Source organism: Anopheles gambiae, chromosome 2 (genome assembly GCF_943734735.2).
Source record: "Anopheles gambiae chromosome 2, idAnoGambNW_F1_1, whole genome shotgun sequence".
Classification (NCBI taxonomy): domain Eukaryota; kingdom Metazoa; phylum Arthropoda; class Insecta; order Diptera; family Culicidae; genus Anopheles; species Anopheles gambiae.
The window spans coordinates 14,628,189-14,641,036 of record NC_064601.1 but is presented as its reverse complement, the minus strand read 5'-3'; the positions used below and the strand labels follow the sequence as shown (position 1 = coordinate 14,641,036).

Here is a 12,848-nt window from a genome sequence, read left to right as displayed (position 1 = left end):
AATGTCAGCTTTCTATCCCGCTCGCACCCTAACACATTTCTAACCAGCACGCTAACTCGCTCACTCACCCACAGCCAGGCCGATAGAGAAGGAAAAAAAACTCACACCACCAGCAAAACCGTTCGTTCCCTCACACTATCTCTCTCTCTCTCTCTCTCTCGCTCTCCCGTGCTCGACAGCTTTACACATACACACAGCGACCAGAGATTCCTGAAACGTGATGCGAGATTAAAAATGTGCGTGAATCGTGAACCGAAAAAAAACGGAGAGCGGACCCCTGCAACCGACCGAACGAACGAGAAAGACAGAGCATGTGTGTGAGAGAGAGCGCGCGCGAGCACGACCAAAAAAGAGAGAGGGCCCAAAACGCTAGCCGAATTTTTTCCAAACTTCTTGCCCTCACACACGCGCGTACACTAGAGCACGGTGTGCGGTGTGCGAGCACGCTCTAAACACACACTCACGCCGTACCCCTTAGGCCAGCAGCAGCAGCAGCAGTGGCAGTAGCAGCTTGCGCCGATCCCAACACCGGGAGAGCCCGTTTGTTGAACAACAACTGTGCGATTCGCAGCACGCACCACCTCTGCACGGAGCCGAAGCCGTCGTCGTCATCGTCTTTGCCGTTGTACCCGCGCCGCCAATCATCGTCGTCATCATCGTCGTCAGCCGGGACGGCGCGAGTTCAGCTTCATTTCGATGTAACTTTCCGACTTTCATGGACGTGCGTGTCGTCGTCGTCGTCGTTCCGGTACCGGTGTGCTTTGCGGGAAGCTGCAGTGTTTAGTGTCTAAAATTGGTGGTGTGCAGCGCGTTTCTAGTTGTTTTTTTTTACTTTCGTTCAGTTTAGTTCCCAAAACATTTGGCCATATTTTGGCCCTCGCCCACAAAAAAGGCAGCGCAGTTTTTTTTTGTTTTGCCCTCTGTTTTGGGTAGGAGTTTTTCTCGTTTTTCGTCGTTTTTTTTTTGGTTTTGATTTTGATTTTCACCCGCGTGTGCTGTGTGTGAGTGGTCGTGAACGGTGTAAAGAGTGATTTTTTTTTGTCGGTTTCGGCCATCGGAGCATACCTTTTGCTGCATTTAAGGGCCATTTCTGTCAATCGATCGAAGCACTCGGTGAGTTATGGGTGGTGATGTGTGGGTTTTTTTTACCAAAAAAAAAGCAGTGCGTGTGACAGTTCACCTCACCTTAGCGCGTTTTCCCAACAAAAAAAAAAACAATCGAGAGAGAGAGATAGAGAGAGCGACAAAAACCCTCCGATAGGCAACAGTGAAACTACGAATAGAAGGGAAATGAAAACAAAAAAAAACCGGACAGAGCGCGGCAGCGCAGGCCACGGTGGACCCGGGGGAAGGGCTTTGGATTTTCGGCCAGCGCTCCGCGGGTCAGAACCAAGTGCTTTACGCTTGCGTGAGTGCAAAACGTTCACCGTTTTACACAAAGTGACATTTTCGTGCGCGCATCCCCCTGCGTGTGCTCTTGTGCGTGCGTGCGTGCGTGTGTGACTAAAAATCCGAGTGAAAATGCATTTCTAGCTGCTCACAGTGCGTTATGTATTACACCTTTTTTTTGGTGTCAGAAGACAACAACAACAACAACAAAAAAACCGCCCAAACACGTGTATGTGTGTGTGTGACTTTTTGAATTGCGGAATTGCTATGTGCGTGTATGGGTGTCGAAAATTTCGGGTTTCGAAAAAAGTTTTTCCCACTTTTTCCACCCACCTTCAAAATGAAGAAGAAAAAAAAGCCCCCGCTTTTGCTCCCCGCGTCCCGGGGACCATTTCGAAACTCGGGGGGGGGGGGGGGGGTGGTGTGTTGCATCGGAAGTGTACCGTGACTGATAATAGAAGGGGGGGGAGAGAGGCCGTTCGGTGGATGGTGCTGTGGGCCGTTTTTACCGCCATCTAACCGTTTCGTTTCCCTGGCGCTCGTTTTTTTTTCGTCATTTTCGTTCGCTCTTCTCTTCATCCCGAGTCATCGCCAGCGGCTTTGTTAGTTTTTGGCAGGTTTTTTCGCCGCTTGTCAGTGGGTGGGCCAATGGCTGGGGGAGGAGGAGTGGGTGGGTTAGATTTTCTGCGTGGAAGCGAGCGAGGAGAAGGAGGGGGAGGGGGTTTAGATGAAGCGACTTGCACACACACACACATATACACACAGCCAGCGCACCCCCGCAAGCCTCTCTGTGTGTATGTGTGCATCGTGCCGCTTTTTTTCTGTGCAAACTGTGTCTATGTATGTGTGTGTGTGTGTGCATGGGATTTTTTAAATGCTGCCCGTGCACCCGTGCGGTGGAAAATTCGGGCCCCGAAAACGTGCCTCCCGGCTGCCCCTTTTCCCGCCCCTACTCCGCGGCGCACGCACTTGTCGACCTACCCCTCCTTTAACACCCAACCCAATCTCAGGCGCGTCTTGTAGAGTAGTAGCTAGCAAACTCTTTCTTTCCCTCTTTCTCTCACTCACGCTCGGAAAATACCTTTTTGGTAGGAAGAAAAAAATACGCTGGTCCCCGTTGACGCCGTCAGTGCCGAGCTGTGCGGGCATTTTCGGGTGGAATATGTCATTCGAGGTTTCATCATCATCATCATCATCTTCGGCGTCCGTTTTCTCGACCAATTCCACAACGTCCCGGGTGAAAAAAAAACGGGTGGGGAAAAGGATTTTCCGCAAACCACCCAGCAACCAACCGAAAAAAAAGAAAAGGCGCCGAATACACGATCGGACACACTTTATGTGCAACTCCTCGTCGTCACATAGGTTTCCCCCCGTTCGCTTGCCGCGTTTGAAATTTGCCTCAACCATCCGCTTTACCGTTTCCTGGCGGGGCGGCCCAGGTAACGGACGGCATAGTAGGCTCTGCTTTTTAGCACCCTTTTGCTTCGTTTGCTTGCCCGATGCAGGGGTTAGAGCGCTGAAGAGGGGGGGACAAGGGGAGGGCCGTTTCTGCTGGACCGGTTTTTTGACAATTTTCGGTACGGGCTAGGGCTCAATGCTATGGCCCGTCCGATGAACGCGGGAGTCTCGACTCCCCCCACGTGCCCCACGCGTCCACCCGTCGATTGCTTCCGGAAAGTCAAACTTTTTGCGCGCGCGGCCGAAAAAAAAAAGAGAAAACCCTCTTCAAAAAACCCCCCACACCACACCACCCACTCAATACACACACACACACTCACCAATTTGCACACTCCAGCATCGTGCACACACAGAGTAGGCAGGGAAGAGAGAGAGAGAGAAAGAGAGGAGTATGCAGCGGCGGCTGCTACTACTGCTATCTGTGTGTGTGTTTGCGTGTATTTTGGACACCGCGTTTTTTTCGATTTTTTGGAAACTCCACCAGATCTAGCAACCAGCGTTGTGAGGGCCCTCCGCTCCGCTCCGTCATCTAGCGCGAACGCACGAGAGAGAGGGTGGAGGGGGCATCGCACCTGCCAAAGTGGGATGGCAACAAACACTTGGGCACGCGGGAGGAAGGGTCTAGGTCGTCGCGGAGGGGGGGTGAAAAAAGGGTCTGCCCCCCATGAAGGAGGGGTTGGGAAAAGGAAAGGGAGGGCGGGGGGTGAAGAAATAAAAACCCAAAATTCACGCAACCCACGCGAACGACCCATCTCCTCACGGGTTGGCGCGTGCGTTTTTTTTCGGTCGTTTGGCTCTCTCTCTCTCTCTCTTGCTCGCTCTCGTGTGTTCCAAAAAAAAAAGGGAATAAGGGATGGGTACCAGGTGGGATGGGGTTAGACGCGCTGAAAAAAAAAACGCAACAGCAGCAATGGTTAACGCGCGCGCAGAGGGTGACGTCGTGACAACGCGCGTTTTTTCTTTCGTGTACGCGCTATGAAAGAGGAAGGCCAGTAGGGCATGGGGGAAGCAGGTTCTCCTTCGACAATTTCCGATAACACACACACACACACACGCATCCCCCTGTCTCAAAATAACGCCACTTTCTTCTCTCTCTCTCTCTCCCCCCTTTGCAGACGTTTTATGAAGAGACGCCACGCCGAACATCATCGACACACCCGCGCTGGCAAATAGACCAAAAAAAGAAACATTCGTTTTGAAAAAGAAGAAGAAGAAGAAAAACGTCCTCCTCCCCACTACACTCCGCCGGAAAGTAGTGAGACGTACGTTGTGTGCGTGTGTGTACGTATGTGACAAGTTAGTGACAAGAGGTAAAAAAAAACCCCGTTGTGCCGCGGAAAGAAAGTTTGATGCGCCGAAGACAAATCACGTAGCAAAGGTGCAACAACAACAACAGCAAAAAAACGCAACCCATTCATAGCGGAATATCATCCCTCGAGGGAGGTGGGAGTAAGAAAAAAAAGGCCGGAAAAATCGACATTTGTTTTTGGAACCGTTCCTTGACAAGTCCCGAGCGCGCGCGAGACGTAAACCGTTTGCACTAAACATTCAGACAAATTGTAGGAATTGCGGGGAAGGAAATTGTTGTGCGTTTTGTGCAATTTTCCTCATTTTGTATGTGTGCGTGTGTGTGTGTGTGCGTTTAGTGTAAACCGCGTGTGAAGTAGTGCTTGCGGCTTGGTGGGTGAAAAGGTGCGTGCGGTAGCGTTTTTTTTTTTTTTTGGCGACACCACGGATCCCCGCAACGGCTCCAAGATTCTCTCGCTACAGCATCCCTACCACCACCATCATCCGAACGCGGGCAGCACGCTGGAGGGCAGAACGATCGAGTACCGGCCCGGTGGCGGGCTGGACTACCACAACTCGCCCCTGATGGCGGAGATACCGACCGGGGACTACAGCCACATCCACCGGTCGATCGATCAGCTCCGCTCGATGAACGAGCGGGGCGTGCTGGGGCAGCTGAACGCGCTGCAGCACGCGGCCGCCGCCGTCGGCAACGGGACCGACCTGCGGTCCGCGCTCGTCCACGACTACAAACCGTACATTAGCGATCTGCGCGCGAACGCCGCCAACGAGCGGCTGATCGACTATGCCGTCGTCCAGAAGCACCATCACCACCATCAGCAGCAGCAGCAGCAGCAGCAGCAGCAGCAACAGCAGCAGCAGCAACATCAGCAACATCAGCAGCAGCAGCAGCATCCTCACCAGCAGCAGCAACAGCACCATCAGCACGCTCCGCCACACCTGCTGGATGATCGGACGGGCAACAACAACAACAACAACAACAACAACCATGAAACCGATCTGCGCATGGTGGAGGACCACAAGCCTCCGCACTACAGTGCGCCGTCCACGCCGCCCACACCGCTAGCGATCGTCGAGACGCAGATGGCAGAGCCGGTGAAGGTAAGAAGCGCATCGCACTTATTTCATCTTCTCCACTGAAGAATCCTTCAAGCAACTTTTCAAACGCCAATTTGAGGCGATCCCGGGAGTGGCGGATGTGTGGATTACTTCCAGGGCCGCCCAAAACTCTAACCTCCCCTCATTCTGGGCAAGCGAAACGTGTCGTTTGCGTAATTAACACCATCTCAGCGATGGACCATTTGGAAGCCTCAGTAATATAGATGCCTCCATCATCAGCTCGTACCTCAATTAAGTCGAATAAAGCGGCTCCTTATGTTGCTAAACGATGCTTTTTAATAGGGTGTGTGCACAAGTGATCTACTTCTTAGTGGGACAGAATCTGAAGAATGATCACTCCACAGAAGTACATTCATTAGCGGGCACTGAAGCAACCGCGGCTGACCCAGTGAGCAGCAGTTGGTTTTGATTAATTAACATTCACCCAACTGTCCGATTAAAAGAGTTTGGGGAATGTGTTTTTTTTGTTTGTTCGGAAATAATTACCCATCGCCCATTCGTTATCATTCCTCCTATTACCGTGGTGTAGTAGATTTGGCGGTTTGACGGGATGAGCCTTTTTGCTGACGTATGTGTTGCTTGTTTATGCTCTGTCCGCTTGCGTAGTTTTGTGTGTGATGATGCTTCACTCGTGCAATTGCGTGAGTGTTGATTGATTTTTTTCTTCAGTGTTTGTGTCTTTTTTTTTGGCGGGTTCATTTTTCAACGAACCCAAGGAACATTAGTTATCAAAAACCCCCCGAAAGAATGAGTGTGCGGATTTCGGTTGGATGCTCAGCAGCGCATCACGTGCACGTGCGGTGACAAAACGTATGAAGACAGTGCTTACGGCCATTTTCTATCAAAACCACGGGCAGTCCAGTACCCTTGCAGCCCTAGTGTATGACGCAAACTTGCGGGCAAACTTGAGCTCGAACAATTCTTGCGATGGTTCACAGCACATCATCACGGGTGGCTTGCCGTGCGGCCCCCGGGCCGGGTGTGTGTTTGGAAAGAGCTAGTGAGCAGAAGCGCCAAAGATCTAAGGCCCCAAAAAAAACCCCCCGCAGACACAAAATGCGTGCTGTTGATAATGAGTTGAGTACAACTGTCCCCGGTTCAAATGGATCACAAACCCGATCGCGCTGAACCACAACCTACACCGGCGGTCCCCGAAAACGGTGCGCTTTTGTTTGAAAAAAGGTCCCCAGCCACTCCACCGGGATGCCGCCAGGGGACGGGAAAATGCCGCCCGATGAAGTCATTAGCAGCGGCTCGCAACCCGGCCCTTGGAAAATCCATGCATGCGGCCACAGTAGCTCCTCCTACAAACGGGGCAACCGCGCCGCTCCACACGAGCAGGCTGCGTATTGTATGCCAAGCGCGCCATATTTGCAACCAATGCACCCCGATGCTGTTTGCTGCACTTTTGCGCGCGCCTGTGTAATGTTATGCACCTCCCCCCACTCTCCCCCACCCCTTCCCTCACCCTTTCGGGGTGAGAAAACAGGAGGGACTGACCATCATTGCGCAGTGTAGCAGACGCAGCCGTATTAAGACGTACTTATTGTAAGAAATAGGGGGAAGTTGTTGCCTTTTTTGTTTGTGCCTTGCAGCCTACACTTCAATGTATGCTTTATCGATTTTCATGCTAATGGAAGCTGAAGCGCATGCTGAATCGAGCTGTTCTAGCAATAGTGCCCCCCACACACACACACAAACACAGCAACAGGGGGAGAACGCCTAGCCTAGCTTTAGTGTGGTGATCGTGCAGCGGTAAAAGCGATAATTAGCATATTTTAATTATAATTACCTACAGCGCCAATTCGCAACAAACGCACACACACACACACACACACACACACACACACATACAAATGGGGGGGGGGGTTATGTTTCACAGTCTGCTTTCTTCTCACAGGCCTAGGCCTAGCGAATGAAACAATGAGTGAGAGTTTGGTGCAGGAAAAGTGCAGGCGCCCGCGCGATAGAGCGGGAAAGCGCAACGGCATCGGCCGCAACGCAACAATGCACAGCGCCATGCCACAATGCATCGGAGGGCACTTGTTGTTGGGGGAAAACAATGGGCGGAGTTCCTAATCCTGTGGTCCAACAACAAAAAAAAAAACTGCGTGGAAGGACACACGCATTGCTCTGCTTTGCGTTTTAACTGGCGCTTTAATCGGTTGCTGGTTGGGCCCAACTCGGGCACAGCATTTTTCTCCGCCCACTGGGAAAAACGGGCTGGGAAATGCTGCGTTTGGAGCACAAAATAACAAAAAACAGATTTGAAATTTCCCACCCCAGAAGCCTACACGAGCCTATTATATACTTTACCGAGCCCATGCTTGGAGAGGTCCTTTTGTGGTCCCGCTCTCTGACGCCACACGGGCCGCCCGATGAGTTCCATCCATGCGATGCGGGGCTGCGGATCTCTAACCCCCCTTTCCCCCCAACGTGGCCCAGGGATGGGGGAGAGGGAAGAGTCCGATGATTTGCACGCTAATTAATAATCCAAATCCCGATATCATGCAATCGGCCATAAATCTTTGCCGGCCGAGTGTGTGTTCCGTCTTGCCGTTGGGCGGCCGCCTTCTTTCGCCGTCACGAAACCCACTGCGCCAAACTCAAATCACGCGTTACTCGCCCGGTTAGAGCCTTGGTGGTGTTGTGCTTGGCTGAATTAATTAGCTTAAAACGCCTGGTTAAAAAGCAATGAGCCTCTCTAGCCCATTCCAGGGTGGCGCTCCTCTAGGAACGTACTGGCGTTGTTGGGGTGTGGTTGCTTTGTAATGGGCATTGCGTGTGCCCCCGATGCGTCCGAAATGCGTGCATCTTCCGATAGAGAGTACCTTTCTCCCTGTTTCCCCCCCCCCCCCTCCCGGGGGGCAGTGTAAATCATCATGCCGGATCGTGGTGTGGCGATGGTGTGCGAACGCATACGTTTCGACCAATCTGCATATTACGATCCCTGGTCATGACATTTCCCCCCTCTCGTTCATCGAGGAATTCTATGTCGAGCGCACGCTTTTTGGGGCTTTCCAACTCACGATGGAGCCGATGACGACGGAACACCCCGACCAGGCAAAAGAGAAGGGACGCTTCTCGGTGCGATGATGTGTACATCCCCACAACCGCTCTGTTCAATGCCAACTACGGCTAGGAAGTGAAGTTATGGGTCGAGCGCCGCTAAAACCCACTCGACCAAACACTCCTAATCAACGTCAATTTTCGGTGGGAGAGGGAGGTAGGCTGATCGTGTAGATCTCTAGATCTCCCCGGCACAGTGTCACAGCTGCGCTCGACAAAACCCGCTCATTAATGGATTTTGTGGATCTCTAGGTCACGGCGAATTGTTGAAGGGTTTGGAAGTCGCAAGCCGTTGTCCCCCAGATGCAGAGAACGACACGACGCCGTCTGACCTCGCCGTTTGCGCGCGGATTTTTTGGAGATCGTTTGCAACACACACGCGATCTGCGCTGACTTTGTGCGCACCCGTGAACGCATGCGGAAGTGTGAACTTGGCGACTTCGGGGGGGACTAATTTAGCGCCAAAGGTTAGCGCAGCGGCGCTGCATGCGCGAATGCTCTGCTTTTGGCAGGTTTTTGGGGAATTTGATTGGACCTTGAGGTGGACTTGATTGCCTCATCCCAGACACAAATCCCTTACGCAACGGAGACACAGTAGCATCACTGTCTTCCCTGCGTTTGAAGTTTTTTTACCGAACCAAAAGAAGCAAACAAACTCCGGCCCTTTTCAGCAAATGCTGCGTCCAAGCAGACTTCATGCGACGCGGCTTCGCTTTTCCACGCCTTTGCGTCCCTCCGATCCGGTCTGCTCCACAATGTCTGCTCTAATGCCACCGAAAAGTGAGCGCACAAAAAGCAGCGATCAAACGAACCCCTAACATACACATCTACAAACAGAACCTCCTCAGAAACCTTCTCCACAGTAAAAGGGAATTGGGCATGGCGGCTTGCCGGCAGTGGACCGGTTTTCAGGGTCAAGATGTTGGGATCACAGCGCTGCCGCCGCCGCCACGGCGAATTCCGCTTCTTAGCCGAGGTGTCACGCTCGTGCGCAGTAGTTTCGGGTGCGTATAGCTGTGACTGTGACGCTCCGTCTGTGTGCGCACGAACATCGGGGCCAATCCGTTCTAATCGTTGTTTCGATTGAGGAATTGAAGAAGTAGTAAATTCGGTTTGGTTGACGTTTTTTTTTTTAGGTCCACGTAAAGACACTTGTTTCCGCACGACTGTCCATCGTTACGTGCCAATGCTTCAACTCGAGCATTCTAACGTGTTCCAAGAATTGGGTTACAAAAAAGGAAATTGCTGTAGATTACAACCCCGTCAATCTTCAGGGTGTGTGCCCCGTTGCATCATCGCTTGCACCCGGGGAGGCCAAACCTTGAACCCCCGCCATCTTCAGCTGCTGCACTTTTCAGGGGTTTGCTTGTCGCTCGACCGGAAATTGCGCACTGATTTGGTGACAACAATCTCTGTGCAAGAGCGTAGCGGTGAGTGCTGCTGGCCAGCTCATTAAACGCTAAAATCCGCTGAAGAGGCACCAGAAGAAGAAAAAAACCCCTCACACACAGATTAAATAAATTTCGCGACAAACGGTGACATTGTTTCGGTTGACTAATAGCGTTGTGCATTTTGTTTGGTTTACTTGGTGGATGAAGATGAAGGAGTCGGGTTTTTTGTTGGACATTTTACTGGATTGGACCCCTTTTTTTTTGCAACGCTCATCCGGACCTCTATCAGCTGCAGGTTCAACACTCGCGGGTTTTATTAATTTCGGAAGTTTCTTGCGTACTTTTGCGGGGATTTGTACACGCCTGTGTCGGTCCCTTTTGCACCAGTATAATTAAGGCCTCACTTGAGCCAGCGTGTTTGTTTTATGTGCCTCAACTGTACCACACATTAAAGTGCAGCTTTAACAAATCGGTGATTCTGTGTGTGTGCGTTAGTGATTATCGCTTTAGAGTGAGCGTTTTCCTTCTTTTTTATGTCACATTTTGCTTCTGTTGTTCTACCGCTCCATCAACCAACCACCGGCGATTTTCAATCAACCAGAAAGCCTAATCAGCTTTGTTCTGGTAACCACATGCACACACACACACACGGACAGGGAAAACGCGCAACAAACTACAACTGCGTGGGTTGTGGGTTGGCTGCTGCACCCCCCGGGACGGTGTCCGGAGACCCCGGATATTTGATTTTTATTTTTAATGTTTTATAATTTACAATTTTTGCTCGCCCCAAAACCACCCACAAGGGAGGGGCGGGGGGGGGGGGAGGAAGAATGCGCAGCGAGGTCGGTCGGTTGTGGGTGGTTGGTTTTGTGTTGCTGCATGAACGGGTGAATGCATAAAATTTTAATTTCCCGCAATCACAATCGCATGAAAAATCACATGCTCCACCGAGCTCTCTCTGGCCCGGCGACGACATTTGGCTGCGGTTTTAGGACCCCGTTCGGGCATGACATATCGGTTTTCCTGCTGTGGTGGTGATGGTGGTAGCGAGGAAGAACAAATGATGTTATTAATAAATGTAGTGTTCTCTACGCCCCATGTCCGGCTGCTGCCCATCTCTGCCCCAGGCTTTGCCGCGTGCTGAAAATGAAGCGCTGTATTATTATTATAATGTTTTGTGTGTGTATTTCCATTTTCTCTATATGTTTACGCGTGGTTTACGCGGTCATAATCGGGGTGTTTCCCCACCCCAAATTCTAAGCTTTTTAATTAAATCAATTATGAAGCTGGCTGGGTTGTTCATATCGATATTTATTTATTGTTCCCTGATGATCGTTAACCAACCGAGGCGAGCGAGTGGGTTGACTTTTTGCATAATGTGGGGGGGTGGGGGGGGGGGGGGGTGCTAAAAATGCATCCAACTTTTTTCTATTTATTTTCTAATTGGTTGACTAGCTTTAAACAGCTACTAAATGCGCAACATGTCGGAAAAAAAATACAATAAAAACAACTGAACCATCATCTGAACCGATCACCAAACCGTGAGCAAAATGCAACATGCAAGTGTGTTGCCCACGGTAGGATGCGTAGAAAAAAGGGACCAAATAAAGAAGACAAAAAAAACACACACAAAACCACACCGCTCGGATGTGCACACGTGTGCAAAACAGCGAGCTCCGAAAGCGCCCCTCCCCGGGCCGGAACGAAACCAACCGGAGCCAATCTGCGGTCGAAAAAATGCACCCACAGGTCAAAGGTTGCATTTCTGTGCTGCGGTGGTGTGCAGCATGGAAGGTTGATGAGCAAACACACAAACAAAAAAAGCAAAACAGGATTCTGCATAAAAGTGCGCTGAGGTCGTGCGGTGGTTAAATGCATCAGGTACTGTGTGGGAGAGCGGGCGATGCACGTGTGGTTTGATGAGTTTGATTTCGATCCTGGTGATCGGTAGAAAAAAGCACGACCCAGGACACATGAAACAAAAAAAAAACCAGTAATTGAAACGAGGAAGGAAGGGAATAATCACACTCAGCACCATTTTTATTATGTTGCTCTAGCCCGTCAGCAGCAGCAGACTTTTGGAGGGTGTTGTGTGGTGGAAAATGGAAGGAAAAAAACAGACAAAACAGACCAATTGCGAAAAATAACTCCACAGATGCCAATGGTGATGAGATGGGTGTGTGTGGTGTGTACATCATTATTGTGTTTTAGCATCAAACCGCGATACCAAACATTTGTGATTTTATAACACAACACAGAGCAAAAAATAAAGTACGACAGCCCCAGGGTGGACAGGACACACAATCTATCACCTGCCTGGGATGATTGTCCCCCAACGGCGTAAAGAGAGAAGGCATAATTGTGATCTCTTCGGGAGCAAAATATGGAAAAATCGTATGAAAAATGATCACCATCAACGTAATTATCTGATTTTTCACATTAAACTGCTTAAATTACTCTCGTTTTCCATTGCAATTGCATGGCGTTTCTCTTATGTTTGTAACAAAACACTGCTGCACACACACAGTTTGGGCTGTGACGATCATTAAAGTATTTTTTAGCATAAAAGCGACTGCCCGCCTGATGCGCCTGATTAAACTCCGCGAGCAGGGGGCTGAAAAATGGTGGTTCTACTCGTCAGCCCCACACCACCGCCAAACCATTAACGAATAATAGAAAAATCTATCATTTAAAAATGCCCCCCAGCCAGCCAGCCAGTCTCATGCAGCGAATGCAAAAATGCAAATCAAATAACAGAGAATATAACTAGTCGCATAAACACAGATGGCAGCATAAAAAACGGGAGGAATCACAGCAGCAAAAATGCATTCATTTCTAGTCTTTTTTTGTTCTTTTTTCCACTATATTCACGCAACCGAACTGATTGAACACATATCGCAAATCAGGCGTTAGTAATGGTTTACTTTTTTTAATTTTTTTTAACTTTTTGAAATTGTTCCGCCGCTTCATGTGGTTAGTGGACAACAAAATATACGGACGAGAGTGTGTGTTTTTTGCACGTTTGGCGTGCAAACAACAAAAGAGAAAAAAGGGGCAATCTTCAAACATTTTTGCCCACCGTGCGGGAGGGAAAGGGGGGGGGGGGGGGGTGAG

At 50.4% G+C, this 12,848-nt stretch overlaps 1 protein-coding gene across 2 annotated transcripts in view; it reads left to right on the top strand.

Annotated features, from left to right (window-relative positions):
- Positions 1-404: 404 nt before the first annotated feature.
- LOC1281032 (zinc finger protein squeeze) overlaps positions 405-12,848 on the top strand; it is a 35,493-nt gene continuing 23,049 nt past the window's right edge. Inside the window, exons 1-2 of one of the 2 annotated variants that reach the window (XM_061652049.1) lie at positions 405-698; positions 3,963-5,256. In XM_061652049.1, the coding sequence (XP_061508033.1) occupies positions 4,720-5,256 (537 nt within the window). In that variant the 5' untranslated portion in view covers positions 405-698; positions 3,963-4,719. Of the gene's footprint in view, positions 1,114-3,962; positions 5,257-12,848 lie in introns of both variants that reach the window. The other variant, XM_061652048.1, reaches the window with a different exon arrangement.